General features: G+C 30.6%; 2 protein-coding genes and 1 long non-coding RNA gene across 3 annotated transcripts; 1 reads left to right on the forward strand and 2 right to left on the reverse strand.

The window, feature by feature from the left end:
- The first annotated feature begins 2,241 nt into the window (after window positions 1-2,241).
- Window positions 2,242-5,784, forward strand: LOC108467865 (uncharacterized). Its single transcript, XM_017768678.2, has 3 exons — window positions 2,242-3,788; window positions 4,749-5,007; window positions 5,179-5,784. The coding sequence occupies exons 1-3, from the start codon at window positions 2,584-2,586 to the stop codon at window positions 5,353-5,355; spliced, it is 1,641 nt and encodes a 546-aa protein (XP_017624167.1). The 5' UTR covers window positions 2,242-2,583; the 3' UTR covers window positions 5,356-5,784.
- A 7,142-nt stretch (window positions 5,785-12,926) lies between these two features.
- On the reverse strand, window positions 12,927-14,380 carry LOC108468862 (60S ribosomal protein L37a-like). The gene is made up of 5 exons (XM_017769722.2): window positions 14,263-14,380; window positions 13,741-13,780; window positions 13,427-13,515; window positions 13,240-13,322; window positions 12,927-13,143 (listed from the first exon to the last, which is right to left on the reverse strand). Exons 1-5 carry the CDS (start codon window positions 14,263-14,265, stop codon window positions 13,080-13,082), a joined length of 279 nt encoding a protein of 92 aa, XP_017625211.1. The 5' UTR covers window positions 14,266-14,380; the 3' UTR covers window positions 12,927-13,079.
- Window positions 14,381-20,723: 6,343 nt separating this feature from the next.
- On the reverse strand, window positions 20,724-22,148 carry LOC108469506 (uncharacterized). The gene is made up of 3 exons (XR_001869116.2): window positions 22,024-22,148; window positions 21,463-21,544; window positions 20,724-21,094 (listed from the first exon to the last, which is right to left on the reverse strand). It is a non-coding gene; the product is annotated as an uncharacterized LOC108469506 (long non-coding RNA).
- Between the last annotated feature and the right edge of the window lie 3,652 nt (window positions 22,149-25,800).

Here is a 25,800-nt window from a genome sequence, read left to right on the forward strand (position 1 = left end):
TTTATTGATATGAGATTAGCACACACAAAACAATATAATTATCAAATGCATTACCCCTCCTTTCTCAATCTCTGTAATAACAATATCCATTTCCAACCTGATCCGCAAAGACAGGTGGCGCAACCTGATCGGCCGTCAAGATTTTTTAAACGTCTATTAAATAATTGGGTTAAAATTTTATTCTTTTTACTTTTTTTTATATTTGGTTAAGTCCTCTAATTCAACTAGTTTGAATCGAAAATTAAAGGTCTAATTGATTCGACCATTCTAAGTCTCACAATATTAGTGTCTCAAATTCAAATACCACCTTGTGTGTTTTACGTAAATTTTTCTATAAAGTTAATTTAACGAGTTTAAAATTTATACTAAGCGTTTTGTGATATATAGAGAAAATGTTGGATGTTTTAATTTTTAACAATTTATTTTAAAATTTTAAATAAAATATAATTAATAAATCAAGGCACATCATAAAATAGTTTAAAATTTTAATTTACCTTAATTTTTTAATAATACGACATCATTTATTTTATTCACTGTATACATCATCTATACATCAAGCATATAGATAATTATTTTAATTAAGAAGAGTAAAGTAACAAAAACTAATGGGTGGATATTCTTGGGTGAGCGTTGGATCAAACCGAGTCGAATTAAGTGAAAAAATTTTGAATTAATTGAGTTCACGAGTTCTATTTTATCATCTTAACTCAATTTGAAATTTTTTTTTCGAATTGAGTGAGTGAAATGAAATTTGAGTCCAAATGAATTGAATTGAATCGAATTGAGTTAAATTAAAAATTTTAAACATATCAAATAAAATTATTGTTACAATATAATTAATTTCATGTTAGAGTACATAAATTTAAAAGCATATATATTTGAAATTCTTTCAAAGCAAAATAAAACAAAGAAAATACTTGAGAATAGTAAATTTGAATCATTAATTAGGTTCCAAAATTATTATTTGAGAAAATTTCTGAAATCATAACTTTTTATATATAAATTTTGAAATTTTTATAAATATTTTGAAATTTAAAATTATTTTAAATTTTTTTGTAATTTTTGTTGAGAGAGACCAATTTACTTATTTTCAAAGTTGACAAGGACTAAAAGAGAGTATTTACACACATTTATTATTTAGAAAAGGTATTTGTACTTATCAGTTATTCAAAAATAATATTTATATATATATTCATTTTTTCTCCCTTACAAACAATAGTTAGTTTTATATTAAGGTTATGAAATTAATTTAAAAAGCCTTATTTATAAATGTCCAAGTTCATTAAATTATTAGTAAGCTTACATTTTAATAATTTTAACTCCAAAAGTTATATAATATCACAAAATTATTTAAAAAATTTTATTTAAGTCGTCACATAGATATTAAGTTCTTTTTAAGAAAAGTTAGATTAGAGAGCTCTAAGTAACAATTCAACGATCGGTATGGTGGATTAGTTCCTATCGACAAATAGAAGAACAAACATTAGATTCAAATTGATCTGGTAGTCAGTGTCAAAGATCAGGAAGAAAGTTGTGTAGATTTTGATTCATAAATTTATAACATTCAAAGTTGTTTTATGAAAAAAATTTAAATTATAAAAAAGAAAAAAAAAAGATGAATAACTTTCGACAAGTACAAACAGTGTAAATAAAAAAAATCATGAAGAACGAGAAAATTATAATAATTTTACGACCTCTTGTTGGTTAATGTTTCCTCATTTATTTAGTTAATAATTTAGGAGAAGTATCTAAAAAAGAAAATCAAATTTAGAAATGCAAGAAAAGATTAAAGGAAAAAAGAAACAATATTTTAATATGTGCCTGATTCAGCAGCTTATCCAATTAAAATTGAGGTGTGAGGAAATGGACAAAAGAGTGACAAAATGAATGAAAAAAATAAAGGTGCCAAATTCAGTAAATAGCCACAGAATAAGAAACAAAGGATATGCCACGCAAGCATCTCACCCAATCATTAAAAAATAAAGAAACGCCACGTGGAATAAAGTAAGAGGCCACGTGGGTACATAATGGTTGACCGCTAATAGGAGCGTCCCTTTTCGAACTGGTTTTGGTTTTTTCTTGGAGATGTGGCCAAGGCAAAGCGTCATTATCCATGTAGTTGCCCCTAATTGTACCGATATTTACAAAATTGCCTATTCCTTTTTTTCTTTCAAAAAATAAAATACTATGGTTATTAATTAGTTAATGATAGATAAGTAAATGACAATAATGAGATTCGAAATACAAAATTTTTAGTTAATTCGAAAAAAATAAAGAAAATGAAACAAAAAATGGGAAAATGACGCAATGGCATTTCAGAAAATGTAATGAAAAACCAGGGTGTTTTGTCAAATAAACCCTGTCAAATATTGTTTGCTTGAATAGAATGTCAAAACCAGACATCGAAAGCCAAAACCGAAAACCCAGAATTAGTACACAGAAAGAAAGAAAGAAAAAAAACATACACACAATCAGAAATTGCCTTCAAAAACGACACTTTTGAGTTTTACTTATGGTATAAACATACACACACACAGAGAAAGAAAGAGAATAGTTGAGAGAGAGACAGTTTTGTTTATGTAAATGCATCAGAAGAAATCTGGCAAACAACAAGAGATCGGAAAAGTAAGCATCGAATGCATCAACAAAACCACTTCTCCACATCTCTTTTGCTCTCAATTCAATCACCAAAGCTACCTTGAATCAACCCCACAAAACAGGGTTGATTTTCCCCTTCCAAACAAGCCTAATCTCACCATCCAAGTCCCATTCCCACCCACATCACCAAACCCATCACCACCGCCACCAGCATCAGCACCAACACCAACAATAACACCAACCCATCATCATAAACAACCCGACTTTCACCATCATAAACCCTCCTTCTCCAATAACCCATCTCCAGCTCATGCCCTTCTCTCGACTCCCCATAAGCGGCCTATAATGACCCACAATTCTCTTCCTCATTCCCCCACTCTTTCTTCTTTCAAAAACCACCGCCGTGACCATTGCAAAACGGCTGAAAGATTACCTCTTTTTCGGTATTTTTCTTGTTCTGCTTGTTTCGCTATTCCTTTTGATACTCAACAACTGGGTAGGAAACTTGTTCATCATTTGAACCGTGGCCGCTTGCTTTGTTTCCACTTGCGTTTTCTTGTTTTGCTTTCTCTCCCTTCGCTTTACTTTTTGGTTTCCGATCCTCGGCGGTTTTTCGTGTTGAATTTTCTTGCTTTGCTTGCTTTCTCGGTTACCCTTTTGGTTTCTCTTAATCTTGCACTCCCTCGCTTGCCCTCGATTCGATTGCTTCTTGCTCGTTCATTACCTGCTAAGTTTATTCAACTAGGTTCATCTTCTAAATCTTCAAAACCTGTTGTTTGGTCAATTGGATCAAAGCCAAAATCGGAGAAGAAAGCGAATTCGGGAACTTGGGTGCAGGTTTACAGTAATGGGGATGTATATGAAGGTGAATTCCATAAAGGGAAATGTTCAGGGAGTGGGGTTTATTATTACTGCATGAAAGGAAGGTATGAGGGGGATTGGATTGATGGGAAATATGATGGTTATGGTGTGGAAACTTGGGCCAAAGGGAGCCGATATCGCGGTCAATACAGGCAGGGATTGAGGCATGGAATTGGAGTGTATAGGTTTTATACAGGTGATGTTTATGCTGGTGAGTGGTCTAATGGGCATTGTCATGGATGTGGTGTGCATACTTGTGAAGATGGCAGCAAATATGTAGGGGAGTTCAAGTGGGGTGTAAAGCATGGGCTTGGCCATTTCCATTTCAGGTGAATTCTTGCTCCTTCTTTGGATAGATTAAGTGAAGAACCATTATTAGATTTTCATGTTGCCTTTGCCTGTATTGCTGTGTATCTATATATGGTGTTGGTCGTTCCAATTACAGATTTTGAAAGTGGTAGTTAAAGCTTGTGTTCAATGGTTGCATCTCACATACTTACAGACATCCAGGCTGTAGTTATAATTTCTTATTTTGGATTAGTGAACTACTCTGACCTAGTGAAGTTGCAGCATTGAGTTCGAAGGAATCTTCACTTTTAGCTTCGCACCTTCCCCTTTTTCTCTCTTTATTCATTGATAAACTCTTGTTGGAATTATAATCTTCATTAGTTTGAACCTGGTGAGTGAGCAAGTGATTTAGGGTTATTTGCTCCCTAGGTAATAGTCATATTATAGGAATATGTTTGGTATCTATTACTACCAGTAACATCCTAGGCAGTTTATTTGTTGTTTAAAGTTTGACCAAGACTGAAATGTAGCTATTGGTTTTATAGCTGTCTCTTTGATTTTGATTAGTTTATTCATTGTGTTTCGTATTCCATATTGCTGCTTGTCCATCTACTTCCAATAGTTTGAACCTGGTGAGTGAGCAAGTGACTTAGGGTTATTTGGTCTCTAGGTAATAGTCATATTATGGGAATATGTTTGGTATCTATTACTAACAGTAACATCCTAGGCAGTTTATTTGTTGTTTAAAGTTTAACCAAGACTGAAGTGTAGCTATTGGTTTTATAGCTGTCTCTTTGATTTTGATTAGTTTATTCATTGTGTTTCGTATTCCATATTGTTGCTTGTCCATCTACTTCCAATCTTCCTCGCCTTGAATGCTTATAATAACTTCAACAAATTACTGCCCTGTCATCATTCATTGAGCAATTGTCTGATACAACCACATGTATAACATAAATTTCAATTTTAATGACTGGTCAACTTTGTGATTGAAAATGCAGAAATGGGGACATATATTTAGGGGAATATTTCGCCGACAAGATGCATGGATTTGGGGTTTATCAATTTGGGAATGGACACCAGTATGAGGGAGCCTGGCACGAGGGAAGAAGGCAGGGATTTGGCACATACACTTTCAGAAATGGTGAGACACAATCTGGTCACTGGCAACATGGGGTTCTTGATGTTCACAGCACACAAAGCATCCATCTTGGATCCCCCCATGATGTCACTCGATCGAGAGTCCTTAATGCTGTTCAGGTAATTTTCATATCATTTTCTTCGGCTCCGCTAACCATTTTTATATTATCCCTTTGTCCTGAGAAATTCGCAAGCCTTGTTCATGTTAAATACTATAAATAACCTAGTAACCTACAGTTTCAAGGGTAACTCGTGTATGAGTTCTCTGATAATTTCTTGACCTCTGTACAGGAAGCGCGGAGAGCAGCGGAGAAAGCTTACAGCATTGCAAAGATTGATGAGAGAGTGAATAAAGCTGTCTCAGCTGCAAACAAAGCAGCCAATGCTGCCAGAGTAGTGGCTGTGAAAGCCGTCCAAAAAAGATTGCATCACGACAACAGTGATGATCCTCCAACTTCAATCGTCTAATACAAGGACTCCAAATGGTGCTGTGGTTTATAGACTCACTATATGGCGTCTTTTTTATCTTGTCCATTATAATATTGTCATGTTATAAGAAATGATAAAAAGTAAAAAGTTACCTGCTTGGAACCATGTTTCAATCATTGAAGAAGATGGTTGATCGTGGAGCAAGAAATGGGCCTCCAATTTTTTTCCTTTTTGTATAATGGCTTGAGTAATGTATATAAGTTGAGTTTATGAGTGAAGAATGGCACTAAGGTGCTTTAAAGAGCCTGCAACTAGTCTCGTTTTCCTCTTGTAAATGTTGTTAGTAGTTTTCCTGTATATACTGGAAGTGTGGATAAAACCGTCCAGTCCGGTCCGGTCAGCTTCATATGTACTGCGGTTAATGTGAATAACCCATAAGATAGATATAACACTATTTTTTGGACACCATTGAAATCCCACACCATTTTTGTCAACATTTTCTAATTGCAGATAAAACAAAATTACTTGAGTTGCAACCATGTTATATAGGTCTTAACCTACAACTCATCTTGATATTCACCTTAGTCTGCCAAGACTTGCTCTTATTAGAAGCAGTAGTTAATGCTTTCATTTGACATTTAGATGTTCAAACATTATTATCTCTCTTTCAATATTGTTAATCTGCAGTCCATGGAATCCTTATTAAAAGCTTACTCAACTGTTCCAACTAGAATTACACTGTTCATCATGGGGGCTCCAACAATTTGCAGGTGAACCGGACACAAAAACTGTTTCACCGATTGAGTGTTGTCTTGACGATGGCTATAAATGCAAGTCTGAACATTGTTTGTCCACCGCTGGACATGAAGGCTCTGGCTTATTGGCCTTTTATCTTGTACGGGATTCAAGCCCAGCCTGCTTATAATTTCTTTGGGACATAAAATATGATGTTTGATAAAATTATCTTATTGCCGCTTATAATTAAGTCTGAAATCAAGCAGGGTGATTCAACCATTGAGAACGTTGCAGGAATTGTTTTATAATAACAAAACTTTTTTACTGCTCCACCATTCAGTGTTGTTTCGACGCAAAACGTCGAATCTAAGAAAAATGCTTTGTTATTTTACTTTTTCAGCAATTTCTTGAATTATTGTTCTGCCTTTTTTTCTTTTTCTTTTTTTTTTTGAATTATGAAACTTCTTCAATAATTAGTACTCTGTGTGACCGTAGCACCAACTAAAGCTGAAAGGGGATCATAGCTTGGAGACAACTATGACATGAATCATATGAAACTAAGTGTCTTCTTGTTTGCATGTAAAAGGTTGTACGAAAAATATTTTCTGTATTTAAACAGTTTAGTCAACATAAAATAAGCTATTTTTTCCTGTAAGATGATATACCTTTTTGAAAAATATAAGTCATTTTTTTTAAAGTGAGCTACTCTATAGCCAATTTTATTTTTATATAAAATTAATTTAAATCAAGCTTAATATTATTATATTGATAATAATTTTATTTTTATTTTTAAAACATTTAAAATTATTAAAATATTTAATATAAAATATTATATCTTTCAATATTATTAAACATAAATATTTAATTATTTATATGTAGTCATATAATAAATTATTAATATAATTTATTATTTTAATAAATTATTTAATATTTCAATTTTATTTTAATAATAAATTTTAAAAATAATAATTTTAAATAATATTCTTAACATATTATTGAAAATATCCAATATTAATATTTTAATAATAAATATTTATTACAATCATAAACATATAAATAATAAATGTTTTGTAGTATAATGATTAAAATATATCATAAGTCTATGTACTCTTCACAATTTCCAATTTAGTCTTTGTACTTTTATTTTTAAGAATTTAGTCCTCTCAGATTTGAAAATCAAGTCCAATTGTTGACATTGTTAAATTTTTTGTCAATTTTATTGATGTCACATTTTAAATAAAAATACTCACTTAGTAATCATGTAACAAAAAATGGCATTGTAATGAACCTTAATTTATAAAATATTTTAAAATATATAAAAACAATGTAAAATATAAATTTATAGATATAAAATAAACTCAATTAAACAAATTAAAAGATAAGAAAATCTCAAAGATATGTTTATTTCATTGAAAACAACTTTTCCATTAAGAAATCTGTCAAACAACAGGAAATATTTTACATGGATTTATCCAAACACTAGAAAATATTAAATTTTACAGGAAAGTAAGCCATTTTCCAAAAATCATTTTCCAAAAGTCATTTTCAGTGAAACAAACAGACCCTAAGAAGAAATGTAACACACTTTACCCGTATTTGACACTGGAACAGGGTACGAGGCATTACCGGACTTAAACACAAATATAAAAAACCGAGACGTAAATTTCCATCCAAATTTAAAACTTTTCATTAACATTCATATTGTCCTATACGAACCTACGAGGCCCAAAACATGCATTGGAAGCAGTTCGGGACTAAACTGAGAACTTTGAGAAAATTTTACAACACTGAATTTTTTTTCATGTTTTAAGAGCCACACGCCCGTGTGGCTCGGGACATGCCCGTGTGGGCAGGCTGTATGGTCACACACGCTCGTGTCCTTAACCCGTGTAACTCTCTGTTTGTCATCCATGAACAAATTAAAGTCACACGGCCAAGGCACACGCTCGTGTGCTTAGGCCGTGTGGTTGATTTAATTTTCATAATTTTTCATAAAATAGGTATAGACTTTACACGGCCAGGGCACACGCCCGTATTCGAGACCGCGCCGTCCACACGGCTTAAAAACACGCCCATGTATCTGCCCGTGTGCTCAATACTGAGCATTCTATTTTGCAACAATTAATGTGTAAGGGACACATAGCCAGAACACACGCCCATGGGACAAGCCGTGTGTCATACACGGTCTAGACACACACGAGTGTGTCTACCCGTGTAAACAAAAATAAGGCTATTTTCCAAGCCATATTGTCACCCTTCTATGCACAAACCTACACAACAAAACATAGTATCATTCGAAGTATATACATTCAACCAAATCAGCCACAACCAATACATCAATACTACATTCGCATGCTATCATTAATCATTCACAAACATCACATATATCTCAACTCAAATCATGCAATTTCCCACATCCATGAAAACATCATCACATGCATATTTATATATATACTTAAACCAATATTAGCCAACACCATATGGCCATTTACAAATAAATTATCAACCAATATAGGCCCACATATTAGGCCAATTCAATTATGACACATAACAAAATGACCAAGTCCCTATACATGCCATAACTCAAAATATTGAAATGACTGGTACCCAAAATATTAAGTTGATAGTGTGACTGGATCTCCGACAATCTCTGATCCCCAAGCTGGCTTGGTGACACTATAAGACAAGGGAAAAGAAAGGGGAGTAAGCTATATAGCTTAGTAAGTTCCCATGCAAATAATAAGCATTATAAACTCACATTTAACATACAATTAACTTGAAATAAATTAACATAAATGTCATTGTAAATCTCATAATCAAACTTACTCATTCACAACCCTAACGAGGGATTCATCACATATAGAGCTCATTAAACATGAGTTTTATGTACATACTTGTACTAATTTACAACATACCATAGTCTTTCACAACTTTGATATTCTCGTTACATTTCTCGTTGAACCACTTGGAATACTAAAGAATACTCGGGTATCTCGCACACAAAGTACCACACCAATGCCATATCCCAGATATGGTCTTACGTGGGATATCGTATCGACGCCAATAGCCCAGCTATGGTCTTACACGAAATCTCATATTGATGCCATATCTCATATATGGTCTTACACATAGTCTTGATTCCATATCTCATATATGGTCTTACACATAGTCTTGATAACTCTAATGTCATGACATTTGTATCTTATCTATTCTTAAGATTCAACCGGGATTTTACGCTAGTCGTAACTTTGTCGAACATGCTAAATGGTCAATCATAATTCATACAATAGTAAAGCATTTAAAACATAATTATAACGATGCATTATTTATATAAGAACTTACCTCGATACGAAAATAGTAGGAAATAGACCTAATTATCAAATATTTTGTTTTTCCTTCGATCTAAGTCCGAACCTCGTTTCTCTTGATCTATAATAGAAAATTTAACTCATTTATTAATCACATTACTCAATTCAGTCCAAAACTTACATTATGAAAAAATTACATTTTTGCCCCTAAACTTTGACATATTTACATTTTAGTCCCTAGGCTCGTAAAATGAAATCTATTCAATTTCATCATGACCCAAGCCTAGCCGACCACATTTTATGCTTATAACAGCTCACATTTTCCATTTAATCACACTTTTATACACATTTTGAAATCTTTTTACAAATTGGTCCTTTTGACATTTTCATCAAAAATCACCTAGTAAAAGTTGTTTATCTAACATTAAACTTGCATAATCTACCATTAGGCATCAAAATAGACAAGTATCTAACATGGGTCAAACCCTAGACCTCAATCATCTCTCAAATTAATGGTAGAAATAGATAGATCAAGGATCTTAAAAACATAAAAATCACTAAAAACTGGGCTAGAACGGACTTACAGTCGAGCTTGAAAAGTGGAAAAACCCTAGCTATGTCCTCCTTGCAAAATTTGGCCAAGCATGAAGAAGATGGACTAAATTTGGCTTGATTTTTGGTTTTTAATTCATTTAATTATCAAATGACCAAAATGTCATTATCTCAAAACATTAAAATTCTCTTACCTCATGTCTATTTTTGTCCAAATTAAAGCAAAATGGTCTAATTACCATCTAAGGACCTTCAATATGATTTTAGCGGACATTGCTTCTACGTATTTTCGTACCTTAAAATTTCATAACAATTAGACACCTCTGGCATGTAGAACTCAATTTTTGCACTCTTTACAATTTAGTCCTTTTTGCTAAATTGAGTGCTCAAACGTCAAAATTTTCGAACGAAATTTTCAAAAAATCATTTAGTAAAACTGTAGAACATGAAAATGAAATAAAAAAACAAGGTTTTCTACGTCGGATTCGTGGTCCCGAAACCACTGTTCCGACCAGGCCCAAAATCGGACTATTACAAGAAAACTCACTTTCAAAAGCACAAAAACCACCATCGAACCAAGACCGTAATGCCTCATTTGGTTACTAGTACAATAACATGAGGTAAAAGTTTATTTACTACTTATATATATTACCGTTGTTAAACATAACGTTTGGAAAGTCACCTAGCAATTAAATTTGAGTGCAATTGCTTGTAATTACACAAGGATGACATGTTTGGATGACCATTGTAATTGGTGGATCCAATAGAATTTAGTGAAGTTGGAGGCACCAATTACACTTTTCAATTCTTAGCGGGAGGATGAGAATTAAAGTAATTACATAGCTAATTACACCCAAATCCAATTTTAAAGATTATTTTATTCAAGTTATAAAAATTATATTATAAACATGAACATGTATGAGTGTTTAGAATGGTTATGGCAAAAAATTCTTATATTATAAAAATAATGTGTGTTTATAAAGTTTAAAAAATTATTCAAATCCTAAAACTTCTAAAATTATAGCAAAAGTTTATTATAAAAATAATTTACATATTATAAAAATGTTATGGTATATTTATTTATAAAAAGTTATGGTCAATAAATATGGGCATAACTTATTTATGTGTTCATGCTATATATTATAAATATAATATACATATATATATAAAAATACATCATAGCTTTTTATCATAACTTAAAATTTTTTTAAAAAAGGGTTAGTATTTGATATAATGACGGTGTATTTTCTTTATTTCACATGGAGTTTTAAAAATTGACATGTCTCTTTTTTAAATATTTATTTTTTAATGTTTTATTGTACTTCTATAAGACACTTGTCAACCTCCTGCCACTACTTGTGGAGTATAAAACTCCATTGAAGTGTACCAAATAATTTCCTTAACAAATAACTTTCTAAATTTATGACATAAATTATATTATTTATAAAAAGTGTTATGAAAGTTTTGAACAAATTATAATTTTTTTATAAAGGTTATATGTTAAAATATTATATTATTTTTACTTAATTTATATATTATAAAAAGAATATAACTTAACATAAGTCTTTTTCAAATTAAGTTTTATATATATATATATATATATATATTTACAATTAAAGCTATAGACTATCTAGATTATGAACTCATAAGGTTAACTATGCAAATATACCATTTGAGAAAATGATGCTAGACACAAGCATAATAGACCGCTCGTGAACTCTTTAATTTAAAAAATATTTAAAGTTTCGAAATGTGGTTGAAAAGACATTTATTTTTCTAAAAAGATATTTCTCATATCAACAACATAACATTAGTATAACATAAAAATAATGTTGGATCGTGCTAGTATGTTGCGTTTTTCATAACTTTAATCATAGGTGAAATTGAGACGATCCATACTTTAAAGAGCATAGGAAAAATGAGATTTTGATGATATTAATGATGCAGATTCAAATTCAAATAACAATAAACTCGGTTAAAGACCAACAGATTATGATAAAGAGCATATGTTAAATATTAAAGAGGAATAACCTAACAAATATGAACTAGAATAATTAGATAAAATTGCATATAATGTTTATTTTTCTTCTTATTTTTTAACAATTGCATTATCAACTACTTTTTTAAACTATCACAATACATATGATTATTTGGTTTTAATTTTTGTTGCTTCTTCATAAATTATTTTATCATACTAATTCTTTTTATAATACCATTCAAGATTTTAAATTTTTATAGTAATTAATATTTTTAAAATGAAAATAATGTAACCATGTATTTACAATTAGTACTAGACTCTATCGGCCAAACATGTCTAGAAAATTACAATTCCTTATAATGACAAGAGAGTAGTTACTACCATAGTAATTACATTTTCATTTAATTATTATGTATTTTCCAAATAAACCTTTAGTGCAAATTTAAATTTGAAATTAAAAAAAAATTGGAGTGCCAAGTCAAGTTTAAATATTGTTAAGCTCAAACTCAAGCTCAATCTCGAATCAAAATTTGAAGCTGGATCAAACATTTAATTTTAAGCTCAAACTTAATTAAACTGTTTATCAACTTTCGTACCAAGCTTGAACTTGACTTAATAATTAAACTTAGAAATAATAATATAATTTAATAATATAAAAGTATGAAAAGCTCGTGAGTCATTCAAGTTAAGCATTACTAAGCTCAAATTTGACTCGATCGATAGCTCAACTTGATAATTACCAAATCGAGTTCAATTTTTTTCGAATCAAACTCGAATAACTTACAAATACCAATGTATCATTTACACTCCTAGTAATAACTCTTGTAAAAAAATAAAACCTCTTCAAAATAATCAAAGATTTCTCCTCTTCACTAAAAATAAGTTATGAGAATGGTCAAATATTACCAATTGAATTAGTTTATTGCTAATCCATATACTAAAACATATGTAACAAATAATACTCCTACCAAAAAAAATAACTTTTTTAAAAAACCATAAAGGCAAGGCAAGAAAACAAATCAAAAGAAGACTTAACATCATGAAGAAACCAACAACTCAATATCTCATATAAAGTTTCAACACCAGATCCTGATACAAAATAACATCATTGTCAAAAGAAAGATTTCAATACGTTTAGATTAAACATGCAAAAACATCCTACGAAAGTTGGGTATGCTAATGTTATTGGCTCAGCTCTCAGTTTGCTCCCTCAACCTTCTAATGGTACTCCTCACCGTCACAGCGCTAGCAGTGCTGTTATATTATGAAATGCAGCAACTTGTTAGAGATACTTAGACAATCTGAAAAAACAAGTTAAATTGTTGAAATAGCGTAAACATGGGTACTTACTTCAAAGTATAAGCACCCCCGGCTTTGATTTTCCCGCAATCCTTGCAGCCCCAGATTCCAACAGCCTTTCTCTTCACTGCATACTGTAGGAGCAGATTTTATTAGAACCAATACATGCAACTCAAATAAAGAAATGGCAACAGAAGACACAGCAAACAATTAAAACCGATAATCAAAACCATCTAACCTTTCCACAGAACTCGCAGAAGTACTTGCTGTGTTGACTGACCTCCATCTTCTTAATTTGCTTCCTCAAACTGGCACCATATCGGGTACCTTCATTAAGAGTCAAATCAAGGAATTAGAAACTTTAGACTAGAAAAGGAAAAGCCTCCATCTTAATTTAGATACTTAAGAGCGTAAAGCTACTACATCGGTTAAAAACTTGAACAATTTGGATAAAATTAGAAAGGCATAATAATTTCCTCCAACATAAACATGGCTACTGATTAGTAACCCTCTCTAACAAAATAATACCGAATAAAATCCAATAGCACCTACCGTATTTCCCGACAATTCCGGCCTTCTTCGTTCTCTTAGTCTGCACCATGAACAAATGAATGATTCAACAACTTGTACCAAGAAATAACAAAAAAGCCAATTAACATATAATAACCTATATTGCTTTCTTCAAGTTGAATTCTCCACAAAATCATATGAATAGGCTATAATTAACCCAATCCTAGAAGAAGTCTATTCAAATTCTCTCCTAGCATACAACCAATGTGATAGTGAATCAAAATAAATAAATAAAAATATGAGAAATAAATTGAACCGAGGAAAACTCATGAAAAACAACTAACTCTATTCCCCCAATGATGTTAAAATGATTTGTTTGGTTTCTTGTGTTCCTTCCTTTTACTTCTTTGATGCATGAGAAATGAAGATTTTGAAGTGAAAACAAGACAACAAAGCTGAACCCTTCACCCACAAACAACATAACTTCCTGTAGAACGCATTTTCTCAGGAAACAAACACATATAAAATTCCTAGAATAGAAAAAAGGAAATAAGAAGAGAGTACCATTGTAGTTAGGTTGAGAAGGTGTGTGGTCCGAGAAGCAGAGCGGCTCTTGGGAAGAAATCAACAAAGACGAATTAGGGTTTTCATGTTGGGGTTTTATAAACAACTTCAAGTAACTGGGTTAAGACATTCGGGTCTTGATCTAACCCATCCCGGAGTTATCTCACTGGATTTGCTTTGAAATGGTGGGTAATTTGATGTGTAGGCCCTTTATCAACTTAGAAATTTTGAGGCTTTCCAAAGTTCCAACAAAGGCCCAAAAGATAATACGAGTCACTATTTTTTTCACTTCAAAAAAAATATATTTATTTTTATTTTACTAAATAAATCCAGTTTGGATGTAATTTTATACATGGAAATCCAATTATTGATTTCTTTTTTATGATAATGATGAAGACGATGTGTGCACTTACGTAGCACATTTTGTGCAGAGAAATAATTAAAAATGCACATCAACATTTATAACGCCCAACAACTTTTTGTCTAATATTTAATATTTTAACAAAAACAAATATTGTCTAATAACTTCTCATGAAATCTACATTAGAATTCGGAAATTATTATTTTCCATTTCATTTCATAATAAAATAATACCATAAATAATAATTTAAGTAAATATCAAGCAGCATTAATTTCTTCTAATTTCTTAATCATGACGACTTGGCTTGGATGAAGCAGCGGTATTCAACCTTTTTTTTCTTTTTTTCTTTTTTTGTCATTTCATTATGAGAATCTACAATCAAAACACCATCATTCCATACCAATCTTTAACCAAACATTCAATATAGTACCAATCAAATATTTATCATTTAAGCATATTCAACCCTTTATCAAACTAGTCATACCAAATTGTTTCATTTTCCATTTCAAACATACAATACTTATGCAATTTGGGAACCAATCACTTAAATGACCCTAACGCGAATCAAACAAAGCATGCACTAAGTTATATCTCATGCTTAACATTCAAACATACCATAACCATAAATGTCACATAACTATCCATCCAAAAATGCCCTTAGATACATGTCACAATATTTAGACTCAAAATCAATATAATTCTATCGTCGTCCTGGTATGTGTGCTTCGCATTGATCTGGCTCGGCAAGTTCCACAAGGTGATGATCTACAAGTAGGGAAAACTGTTGGATCTGGTGCCCTAAGTGTAGTATTTTCGTCTATGTATACTTGTAATTTTTTCGAACAGATTGGTTAATAAAATAAATTTGTAATTACATTAATATACTTTATATAATTGTCCTCATATGATTTTTGCACACAAAGAAAAATAAAAGCAAATGTTTCTCACTGGTTGTCTAATGTTTAAATTAATATTAAGCGGTATTATGTGGTTAGATCGTAATATAGAAAGATAACTTATATTAGTAGACGAACCTAAATATGTCTTTAGTATAATCGAAAATGAGCAAACTGATTGAAAGAATAATATGTCGCCTATCAAATCCAACCGGGGAGATGTTTTGTCTTGGGCATAGGAGCGGATGACTCCCAAAAGATAGAGATATAGATGTGACTGATTGGACTGATAGTACATTGGACATGACCCAAGAAGAATAGATCCTGAATTCATTTATGGATTTATTTACTTATAACGTTCATAGTGTGACATACTTAAATCTTGAGCGGATGACAGACTATGTATGTGTGACTTATATACTTTGATGTAAGTAAAAGCTTGAGTTCAAATAGATAAGGAAATGAAAGTTGGTGCACTATGTATACGACTTCTACAATATACAACGTCATTCGCAATAGTGGAATTCATAGCCCAAGACATGGGTAAATGATATCCTCTCATTGGCTTTACATGGTTGATGAAAAGTAAATGTGGTCACGGGTCATTCATCTGTATGATGAATGAATTGATTACTATTTGATAGTAATTGACTTTTCATGAAGGAAAATATAATGGTTACTATGAGATAAGTAGGATCATATGGGAGAACGAATATTATCCTAAAGAGATTAAGGATATCCTATGAAGGTAACACACTTATGACAATGTTATTGGATGAGCACTGATCGAGTTGCTTTCATAATGGTATGTCATTGGGAAGAGATCAGTCACGATACTATAATGGAATGAATTTGTGACTAAATGAGTTTATAATTAATTGGCGAAAACCTTAAACTTAATTTTAAATCATTAGAGCCTCAATTGATATGTCCAATTAATTCTCCACTAGCTCATTAAAACAATAAATTAATTGCATATTGAATCAAATGAATAAAAATGGTGAAAATCGAGAAATGAGAAACATTTGGAAATGATTATGACATTCAGAAATGATTATGGTTTTCTCCAAAATGTAAATGAAGAAATGAAATTATTTTGAAATGAATCTGGTTTTGAATGAAGAAATGAAATTATTTTGAAATGAATCTGGTTTTGTCCAAAATGAAAAATGAAAATAACCTGGAAATGAATTTATGTTTTTCGAATTAAATGAAATTCGAAAATGGAAATAAACCATTTGGTCATAGTGAACAGTTGAATGTAGAAATATTAAATATATTTTCTCATAGATTCTTTTACGGTAAAGTCATCATGATTTTAACGAAATTAGAATTGAGTTGAGAATATTAGTTAATTGGATATTTATTGAAATGTTTATTTTGGGAAATAGAAAAATAAATATCAAGTTGGATTGATTTATAAAATATTGGGTTAAAAGCTAGGAAGTAGTTGTAATTGGACCCCATGTGGGAGAGGCCCAAAAGCCCTTCATGTTAATGAATGGGACGACAAACTCAAGTATTATTAACTAGGGTTGCCACCCCCTATACTACTAGATAGACTAGGAGTTCGTTTTCTAGTTGAAATAAACTTTTACAATTCAATAAGGGTTTTACCTCCTCCTCCTATAAATAGATGGCACCGGTAGAGTTATTTACAGAATTTTAAGATATTGTTACTCTACACGAAAATAGAGAGAATTAATTCTTAACTATTGAATCTATTTTCCAGAATAGCAATTCTACCAGTTTCTATTTGAGAAGATATTTTTCATTTTCACACGTAAACAAAGAAAACTATTTCTAGTTCTGTGTTTTGATTCAAATTGTTAGAGCCACACTTGAAGCATTTCGTGGTACAAAAATAGCAGAGAAAGCCATTTGGTTGAAAGTCGGGAACGACAAGGATCCATCTATCAGAAAACATAGGTGCAAATTTGGTTCAGGGTTTATTGCTATAAATATCATAAACTGACTCGGTTTTTAAAATTTTTATTTTTTACTGTGCCAAAAAACTATTTTCAAATCAGATTTTTTCTAACAAAAACAACTAAAGTAAACATATAAATGCTTAGTAAGTTCAAATGGAAAATACTATGCTTACTTTGTTCATACACAAGCATGTTAACTACCTTAGTTTTGACATAATTTTGGCTAGGATATGACACTTAAAATAACAAGTGAGCATAAGTATCTATGTTTATTAGACATTATAAGCAAGCTCAAAACAAACCAAATTATCTCTCTTTCACATAACTTCTCTCAATGTCAATAGTCTATCATTAATATGTAAGAACATGCCAATTTCACATAGCTCATTTTCAATGTCATGTTCCATTACCAATCTATAAGATTATATCGATTCTATACAATTCACTTCAACGTTATATCAAATTATTTTATCGAATCCATTTCATTACATTTTCAAGTTTCATATTTCAATTATAATGTTTTGCCCTATGGAACCCTAGTAAAACGAACTCGAATACACGGGTAAACTACACCATACCAGGTAGCTCCTAAGAGCTTAAACTCACAATAGTCAATTATCACATAACATTTCAATTCAATCCATTATTAGCCTTATATGCCAAATTCACTAGTTTTTCAAGGTATACTCAAGCACGTGTATGTGTGTGTGTAAAATTAAACCCAAAAACACATATTACACAAGATGAGGTAGTATGTATCATATGAACTTACCTTTTTAAAATACAAAACGAGTGGATCCTTCAAGGACTGATCCATAATTTTCGTTTTTTTCCTTATTAGCTTCACTTTGATCCAAATATTGATCTATATAATTATTTTGTTTAACAAATCAAAACAAAAAAAATTTTGTACAATTTCATGATATGCATGATCTTATATAAGTCCATCTTTTATTTTTTTTCTCATTTTTTTATTTTATTCAATTTAGTCCTAAACTTAGGATAGCCATAACTTCCAATTTCTAGCTTCAGGTTAAAATTCGATTTCACGTATTCTCATTAGAGACCTTATATTTTTTATTTATAACATAATTTCATGATAGGTGTTACGTTTATTCAAATTGGTCCCTAATGTAACAAAGTTAACAAACAAGCTAAATTAAGTTTACAATCTAGTCATTTTTATAATCCAAGTTTAAAATCTACCAATTTCAAGTCTAATTAATCAATAATGACAACTTTCTAAAACTTTAATAGTTGATCAAATTGGTACATGGTATAACTAAATAAAGCTACCATGATCACAAATCTATAAAAAAATATATAAGAAAAATATTTGGATTTCTTACCTAAATGTATAACCGAATAACCAAGGGTTTGAAAGCTTCTTCAACCTTTTTTCTTTCTATAGAGTAAGCCAAAAGAGAAGGAAGATGATGATCTTCTCTTTCTGTCTACTTAAACTGATATATATAAAGTTTAATTAGTAAACAATTAACATAATAATTCATAATTAATTACCATAATCCACTTTTAATTTTACTTAGTTGGAGATTGCCATCATTTTACATTAACTTGTACTTAATAGTGGTTTATTAGCCATTTTGACCCTTTGTTAATTGCTATCTAGTTCCTTAAACTTTTTATCAATTAAAACTCTATAGAGATTGCACTTTTACAATTTAGTCCAAAGTCTTAATTAACTATTAATTTGAAAAAATTACTCAAAAAATATTCAATATATTTTTATATTAACTCTATAAATATTATTATATTTATACTTACAAACTTGATTTACGAAAATGGGGTTCCGAAATTGCATTTTTCGGTACCACTAAAAATTGGATCGTTATAGACTTGATATTTTATATGTATAACAATTGCCACTAGTTGAGGAAGAGATTATAAAATGACCTTATCTAAGACAAAAGAATGGGGGAAGCCTCCGTGTTGTACACTAAGTCTTTTTTTTATCTACTAGATCGATGAAAATGGTTCATAAATTTTTAATAAATGTAGAGAGTTTCAATTGCTTCAGATATTCCTAACACTTTAGAGATTTCGTAATATATTCTTCAAAGATTTAAGAGTTTCTAAAGTCAGCTTTTTAAATTATTGTTATTTGATTAAGTGTCTTTGCGGAGTTTATGTTATTAATCTAGCAAGCAGTTTCCCCACTGGGGTGTTTGCTTTTGAAAATATTGAATTTTGGATAATTGCTTTAACAATTTAGTAGTGTTTTTACTATTAAACTATTGTGTTGTTTGGTTCACCTGAATGACTGAGCCATTTCGGGTGTATTCAAGCTGCCACAGTGAAGCAAGCATTTGGTTGGGCTAATGGCCATTCAATCGAATGGCCTAATCGAGAACTAAGCGACAAAGTCTCGTAATCACCATTCAGCACACCTACATTTGAATGGGTTATTCGGTGATTCCTGAAATAGATTTCCTTTTTTTTTACCTAATTTACCCATGCAAAAAATAATATAAAACCCCAAAATTAAATAAAGAAAATCAATTAACTTATCCCAAGCGATCATCCAACACAACAACACTTTAATCTAAACATTGCAGCAAGTAAACCATGGCAAAAAAAAATATAACATTTATCTTTAAAAAAAGAGTCTCAATCATCTCAACCTCAAACACTCTGTAATACCTTTAATCCATATCCGTCATCGAATTAAGGTTACAAAGTATTACCGATCAATTAGAACCTTTAAACATCATAACATTCAATAAATTCAAGAAAAATATCATAACCATTCATTCTCATACATTTCATCCCTAAACCGAGCCCTCGAGGCCCTAAAAATAGCTTGGGAGTAATTCAGGACTAAATCGAAACAAAATTGAAAATTCAGGAAAAAGAAGCAAAATTCGAAAACAAAGGACACACAGTCGTGTGGAACCTCTTAGGCCATGAAACTTTTGAACAAGGGACACACAGCCGTGTCCCAACTCGTGTCCTCACCAGTGTAACTCTCTGAGTAGGGTCACACGGCCATGTCACATGCCCGTGTGCTAGGTCGTGTAACTTATTGACTTGCATACAAAAGACCCTCAGATGGCACACGACAATTTCGCAAGTCGCAAGATCGTGTGCCTTACACAGCTGAGTCACACGCTCGCGTCTCAGGCCATGTAAACCCAAAATGATCCATTTCTTGCTTAATTTTACTCCCTTATTGCATAGGTACCCACACACTTCAAATACACATATGGAAGGTGCAATTCAACTTTAAACACACTCAAGATAATCATAAATTCATTCTATATATCAAACATTTATTAACCTTGACACCTCAATGTGTTTCATCACAATTTATTTCCAATTTGTAGCTACAAACACATTATTCTTTATAAACAAACATCCATTTCATTTCAAGCTCAAGTTAACTCATAGCATATCATTTCATACTATGACCTATCAAACATATTTAAGTAACAAGTAGGAGATCACAAGTTGTTCAAGTGCACAACATATCACAATATATTACTCATAAGCTAGGCATTTCTCATAACAATACATAGGGTCCTAGTACATGCCATATACCAAAATCGAGAAATTAAGTCTACCAAGATTCTCAGATAGTGTGATTCCTAGCGTTGACCCAATCTTCTTAGCCTTCAAAATGTGATCTACAAAATGAACAAATTATACGCAGCTTATAACAATAATTAAAACCAATTCGGTAGTTCAATATACTCAGTAGGCATTGCTCGATTGAGTTTTTCATTAGTATATCCATAGACTTCTACTCGTTTGAAATTCACTCAGTATAACAGTAAAATTTTCTCGATTAAACATTATTCAGTATAATGGTAAGATTTGCTTAGTTAAGCTCCATTCAGTATAATAGTATGATTTGTTCGATTGAGCTTCATTCAGTATAACAGTAAGATTTGGCTCGATAGAGTGTACTTTCAATATATGAAACAACATTCATTAAGAGAATATTAACAAGAATTTAAGCATTTTAGGAGTATAAATAAACATACAAACTTACTGGACTGAATTGCAGAAGATTCCAAGATACAGGGACTATTCCGTAGTTTTCTCATTTTCACGATTATCAGCACGTTCTCGATCTAAAAAAAATAATTTCATTCCATCAATAAGGACAACAACACAATTTGATCCTTTCATGCAACTAAGTCTTTTTTGGCAATTTACCTATTTGCCCCTCAAATTCCATTTTATTCAATTCAACCCTTAGGCCTTAATCATGCAATTTACTCATTTTTCCTAAACACCCATGATACCGAAATATTCTATAACTTCATATAAATCCCTATTTGTAATAATTTCACGTCAAGTACAAACAATTTATCATTTAATCAATTTAATCCCTACACATCAAAATCATCAAAAATCACTTTTCAAAATATTCTAATCTATCAACAAAGCTCCATATTTCATCATAAACTTTAAGAAATAACCTCAATCATCAATGAAAAATTTTATAATATTTAAAAGTTTCACCAATTGGTCCTCGATTTAGATAGACCAAATTGATACGAACTCAAAAACATAAAAAGTTACTAAAAACGAGCATCAATACACTTACCAAATCAAAGATTAAAATCAAAGTTGGAAAACCCTAGCTTTTTTCTTTCTTTTCCGTGAAGAAGATGAGGAATAATGAAAAATTTTCTTTAAATTTAGGTTTAATTTAATTTATATACTTATGACATTTTGTAAATACTTCAACTTTCTTAACTAAGCTTTAATAAATCATTAATTAAGTCTAACTAATTTACTTTATTAAACATAAACTCATCAAATCCCACTAACTAATTTTCCATGATTAAATTGTCCACCTAGTCCCTTTAATTTAACTACATAACCTTTGTAATTTTTACAATTCAGTTCTTTTTTACTTATTAAACTATCCAAATAAATAAATTTCTCAACCAAAATTTAATATGACTCTATAGACCTCATAAATATACTAATTAAATAATATTCACGAAGTATTTTGTCGGAATTATGGTCTTGAAACTACTATTTTCCACACCACTGAAAATTGGGCTATTACACACTCCAACAAAATGCAAAGGAAAGAAACAACAACCCATCTACAGGAACACCTAAAGGAACCGAATCTGCTTAATTTTTTAAGTAAGTACCTTGCATCTTTCTTCATCTTTGTTATTATTTGGTCTTTAAGGCAAAAAAGAAAATCATGACTAGTTGCTATTTATGAATTTTGGAATCCAAAATTTCTAAGCATAACAAGTAGATAAGAGTTGAAGGATAAATATTTTATTGAAGGATAAATATTTTATCATTTTAGATAAAATAAAAATGTTGGAATGAAGCAATTTTAAGAACAATTGTTGATGGGAAATTTGGGTGAAAGGAAAAGAATTATCGTGAACTGAAAATGGGGAAGAAAGTGATGATGGCTGGTCGGTTTTGGGATTTTGGTGGGCAAGTGGGCTTGGGTATTTGGTGGATTTTTATTGGTAAATTACAACCACTGTCATTAAACTATTGTAAGTTTATATTTTGGTCATTCAAATTCAAAAAATTACAAAATAGTCACTAAATTTAATTAAATGGTATATTTGTCATTTCAAAGATTTAACATTTTTGGTTTTTAATATCTTTACAAAAATAAAAACATAATTAAATTAAGAATGTTATTAAATTATATAATAATATTAAATTATATTTAATAATTATATTAAAATATGATTAAATTATTTTTTATTTTTATTAAATTATATTTAATAATAATCTTATTAAAATTTAATAACAATAATAATAATCATCTACTTTAAAAAAATTTACTAAGGATGTTCTGGTTATTTTAACTTTTTCCTATGCTATTACACCTTTTATTTCATTTAACTAAATACAAGAATACTATTATAATTCTATTCCATTTATCCAAATAATTGAATTATTAATTACAATTCTATTCAATTACAGCTTTTATTCCATTCTAGTGCGAACAGTTTCCACTTGAATGTCTACTTTTAAAAATATTATTTTTTTGCTAAATGCTTTAACAAGCTAGTAGTGTTTTTATTATTAATCTTAAGGAGCAATTTCCTTTTTAAAATATCTGCTTAGGGTTATAACAATTTTTTCCTTTTTTTTTTCTAAATACAGCAGGCAGCTGACGAGAGATGCCACAACTCGTAAAAAGTGCAATTAACAAATTTTATTTATTTTTATTTTTATATATAATATATGGATATATATGGCCTTGCTGAGGGGTTATACCCTTGGGGCTTATGAAAATATATTTTAATTGGTTGATAGTTTATTGTTAATTATAGTGGTTGGTTTAATTAATTGATTCTATTAACTAATTTGATTAATTGATTCTATTAATTGTTTATTTAAAAGTGTTTGGTAAAATTTAGCTGATAGTTGAAAGTTGAAATGTGTAAAATGACAAATAATAGAATGACACATTTTATTGTTAAGTATTTATTTTTTATAATGCTTTAAGTTTTATTGAGTGAAATTATTAAAATAAAACACTATTACCAAAGAACTAAAACATCCATTATGAAGATTAATTAGTGAATATTTTAAAATTTAAATAAACAAATTTCTTAAGTTTCTTATTTGCAAATATTAATATTGTGGAAATTGATAAGTATTAATAGTGTATCAATATAATTGTAAACTATATTCTTAGTGATAATTATGTCATGTTCTTAGTATATAAATTAGTAATAATTAGGTCACACTTTGAATAAATTTTTCAATTAGTATATTTCAATTAATATAAAGTTGTATAAGAAATAATTTTATACAAGTAAATTGAAAATAAATTAAACATACATAAATATTCAAGAAATATATACATGTGACAAATGGAGTAGACAAATGGAGTAATTTTTGCAAATAGAGCAATTCTTGAGCAAGTATGGTCAGATATATCATTCCATATATCTCATTTTCAATCAGTTGTGAAAGAAGTTGTCTATCCTAGCATTTTTTGTTAGGGAAATTTTAGCTTAAAAAGCTCTTGCAAATCTCCATTAACCAAACATTACAATTAGAGGATTTGACTACTCAAATTTTTATTTGTACCCAAATAAACTAAAAAAATCCAAAATTCTATTTACCAAACTCTCCTTATATAAGTATATTATTCACTTGTAGATAAGGGTTTTCAGCTTCCAAAATGCCGATGAGTTAAACCCCTCAGGCAGTGGCAAAATTAAAGGGGGTTAGCAGGGGTCCTGACCTCCTTTAAAATAAATTTTTTTATATGGTGTCTTTAAAATTTTTAAAATTTTAAATTAATAAATGTAAAATTTTATTTTGGCCCTCTAAAAATATAAAAACTTGTTTTAATCTTGTAGTAGCCAATTTTGGCCCAGGCAAATAAACACAAATAAAATAGCTCAAATTAAAAGTCCATTTACAAACAAAGTTACCAACCCAATTACAGCCCAAAAAAATTAAAACCCTAAAAGCCCAACTAGCCCACTATCCTAAAATTTTTCAGCAACCAACCCTAGGTACCAAGACCTTCAGCCACCGCATACCCCTCAGCCTTGGCCACCACGCCCCATGCATGCCCCTCAGCCTTGGTCACCACGCTCCACGCGTCTGACACTCCTATACCTTGCAAACACAAACAACAAGAAACAGCAGCAACAACAGAGGCCAAGTAGCAGAAGAAACAAGAGCAAAAAGACAAAAAATAGAAAATAAAAGTCTTGTAACTTGGCTTTAAAAGCCAGAACCTGGTCATTGAAATTTCTTCTTCTTTTTTTACAAAAGCTTGTTACACACACATCAATAAAAAATCAAGAAAACAAAATCAAGAAAGGTTGATTTTAGTCTCTACTTGTTTGGTTTCTTTTTGTTCAATTTATATTTTTTTATCTTTTTATTTTCATTACAAATCTATTTTAAATAGAAAAATCAATAAAAAGAAAATAAAAAGAGGAGAACCTTACCCGAACGCCCCGTGGTCGGCCATCGGAGTTCTCCTCTCCGTCGCTGAAGTCGATTTCAAGAGAGAAAAAGGGGCCTTTCTTTCATATATCGTTTTTTTGAGGGGGTTTTGAGGAGGCTCGGTTTTCAAACTCTTTAAACAGAGGTGAAAACCCTCCTTTTCACATGCCTTCAACCACCGTCCATGGTGGCCTTAACGGCGGCGATGATGGGTATGAAGCCCTAGCCAAAAGAGAGAAATGGGGAGAAAGGGAAGGAGAGAAAGCAAAAGCTTTCTTTTTCTTAAAAAAGGGGTGAAACACAAAATAAAAAAAAAATAGGGTTTTAAGTTTTTTTTTTTTAAAAAAAGAAGGCCTGCACTTTAACCCGTTTATCAGGCCTAATATGTGCCTTTTAATTGAAAATAGGGGAA

The sequence above is a fragment of the Gossypium arboreum genome, chromosome 8 (genome assembly GCF_025698485.1).
Source record: "Gossypium arboreum isolate Shixiya-1 chromosome 8, ASM2569848v2, whole genome shotgun sequence".
NCBI classification, from domain to species: domain Eukaryota; kingdom Viridiplantae; phylum Streptophyta; class Magnoliopsida; order Malvales; family Malvaceae; genus Gossypium; species Gossypium arboreum.

What these genes read in the sequence shown, in the direction of transcription:
- LOC108468862 (XM_017769722.2), bottom strand. An exon ending in CGGAATTGTCGGGAAATACG is followed by an intron (nt 13,516 to 13,740) that starts GTAGGTGCTATT and finishes CTCTTAATGAAG; the next exon opens with GTACCCGATATGGTGCCAGT. An exon ending in GGGGGTGCTTATACTTTGAA is followed by an intron (nt 13,144 to 13,239) that starts GTAAGTACCCAT and finishes ATAATATAACAG; the next exon opens with CACTGCTAGCGCTGTGACGG.
- LOC108467865 (XM_017768678.2), top strand. Translation starts at nt 2,584, where the DNA reads ATGCATCAGAAGAAATCTGGCAAACAACAAGAGATCGGAAAAGTAAGC. An exon ending in CTTGGCCATTTCCATTTCAG is followed by an intron (nt 3,789 to 4,748) that starts GTGAATTCTTGC and finishes TTGAAAATGCAG; the next exon opens with AAATGGGGACATATATTTAG. An exon ending in GAGTCCTTAATGCTGTTCAG is followed by an intron (nt 5,008 to 5,178) that starts GTAATTTTCATA and finishes ACCTCTGTACAG; the next exon opens with GAAGCGCGGAGAGCAGCGGA.